This window comes from Lathyrus oleraceus, chromosome 2, assembly GCF_024323335.1.
Source record: "Lathyrus oleraceus cultivar Zhongwan6 chromosome 2, CAAS_Psat_ZW6_1.0, whole genome shotgun sequence".
NCBI lineage: Eukaryota > Viridiplantae > Streptophyta > Magnoliopsida > Fabales > Fabaceae > Lathyrus > Lathyrus oleraceus.
This window is the reverse complement of record NC_066580.1, coordinates 380,888,790-380,891,050: the sequence shown is the minus strand read 5'-3', so window position 1 is coordinate 380,891,050 and position 2,261 is coordinate 380,888,790. Positions and strand designations below refer to the sequence as shown.

The window sequence follows — 2,261 nt, the reverse complement described above, 5'->3', positions numbered from 1 at the left end:
AGATGAAAGCTCTTGAAAAGAACAAAACTTGGAGTGTTACGTCACTATCAGATGGTAAGAAAACAGTTAGAGGCAAATGAGTGTTTACTGTGAAATATAATTCAGATGAGTCAATTGAAAGGTACAAGTCTCGCTTGGTGGCTAAAGGCTTTACTCAGACCTATGATATAGATTACTCAGAGACATTTGCTCCTGTTGCAAAATTGAGCACCGTCAGGATTCTTTTGTCTCTTGTTGCTAACATGGATTGGCCTTTACATCAGTTAGATGCTAAAAATGCCTTTCTTAATGGCGATCTATAAGAAGAAGCATATATGGACATTCCTCCTGGATTTGAAAACAAATTTGGATCAAATGTGTGCAAACTAAATAAGTTTTTGTATGGATTAAAGTAGTCCCCTAGAGCTTGGTTTGAAAAATTCACACAGTCAATGAAGAAACAAGGGTACATCCAAGGACAGGCTGACCACACCTTGTTCACAAAATTCTCCCATGATGGGAAAGTTGTTGTTCTGATTGTTTATGTTGATGATATTCTCCTTACTGTAGATGATACAGTGGAAATGGCAAGAGTAAAAGAGAAATTGGGAGTAGACTTTGAAATCAAGGACCTAGGATTCATGAGATATTTTCTAGGTATGGAGGTTGCTCGGTCAAAAAATGGTATTGTGGTTTCACAACAGAAATACATTATAGACTTGTTGAAAGAAACATGAATGAGCGGATGTCGTCCTGCAGATACCCCTATGGATCCTAATGCTAAACTTTGGGGAGAAGGTAATGTTTCTGTTGATACTGGGAGATATCAGAGATTGGTTGGGAAACTGATTTATTTGTCACACACCCGACGTGATATTGCTTTCTCAGTTAGTGTAGTGAGTCAGTTTATGCATTCTCCTTTTGAGGAACATCTTGAGGCAGTCTATAGGATACTAAGATATTTGAAGGGAAATCCTGGAAAAGGATTACTTTTTAAGAAGACTAGTGAAAAACATGTGTCTATCTTCACCGATGCCGATTGGGCAGGTTCAGTTACAGATAGAAGATCAACCTCTGGATATTGTACCTATGTTTGGGGTAATCTTGTGACATGGAGGAGAAAGAAACAAGGAGTTGTAGCAAGGAGTAGTCCAGAGGTCGAGTTTAGAGCTATGTCTCAAGGTATTTGTGAAGGATTATGAATCCTTAGAGTCCTAGAAGAACTTAAGATGAAAATTGAGCTTCCATTGAAATTGTACTCTGACAGTAAAGCTGCTATTAGCATAACTCATAATCCAGATCAACATGACAGAACCAAGCATGTCGAGATTTATCGAAACTTCATAAAGGAGAAGTTAGATGTGGTAATCATATGTCTACCCTTCATGACTTCAAGTCAACAAACTGCGGATGTCCTGATCAAAAGTTTGGCAAGGCCTACTTTTGAGTATTTGATAGACAAGTCGGGCATGATAGATATCTATGCACCAACTTGAGGGGGGTGTTGGAAAATATATTATTTCCGGTTTTATTATTGTCTTTAATAATACCTTTATTTTTCTTTATTCTCCATTAAGGAGAAAATCAATTGTAATAATTGTATCTTCACTATATAAACCAGCCTAAGGATGACCAATAAATATAACAACTTTTATCTATTTTTTCCAATAATGATAAATGTCTTACATGTTAGTGGAGCATGAGGGCTAGTATTCCTAGGACAAGATATGGAAAAGAAAGAACTATTATTTTTGACAACAAACCCCATTAGTGATATGGTATCAATGAAGCATAAAAATACTAGCCGTGATCTTCCTAGGACATGATAATGATAAATGTCACAACAAACCCCAATACAAGGAGACATGGTTCCTCGACTCATGCTTCATTGTCACACGCTCATGAACTAGCAAGGTTGGAACTCCAAATTCTTCATCCACTGACGGCTCAACACTCTCATATATTTGTCTCAGTCTATGTTGTATGACACTAAAGGCACCTGGATAAGGGATGGTAGTTCTCTGAGTAACGTTTGATGTTGATAGTTGCGAGAAGACATAGAGATCATCATGTGCCAGTATTTGATATGTGAAGCCTTTTTTAACTAGCAAACCACTGACGGTTTCACCCATCTGTGGTGTTTTTTCAGCCAGCTTCCCAATGGTTTTTGCCATTTTTTGTGATTTGAAATACATTTCAACAGACTGACAGTTTTTGGAAGTGAGGATCTTAGTGTTACGATCAGTGAACTGAGTCACAAGTTTCTGTTTGAGCCTTCATAT

General features: G+C 37.5%; 1 protein-coding gene across 1 annotated transcript; it reads left to right on the top strand.

Annotated features, from left to right (window-relative positions):
- Nucleotides 1-746: 746 nt before the first annotated feature.
- LOC127123353 (uncharacterized mitochondrial protein AtMg00810-like) lies at nt 747-1,181 on the top strand. The gene has a single exon (XM_051053578.1). The coding sequence runs from the start codon at nt 747-749 to the stop codon at nt 1,179-1,181; it is 435 nt and encodes a 144-aa protein (XP_050909535.1).
- The last annotated feature ends 1,080 nt before the right edge of the window (nt 1,182-2,261 follow it).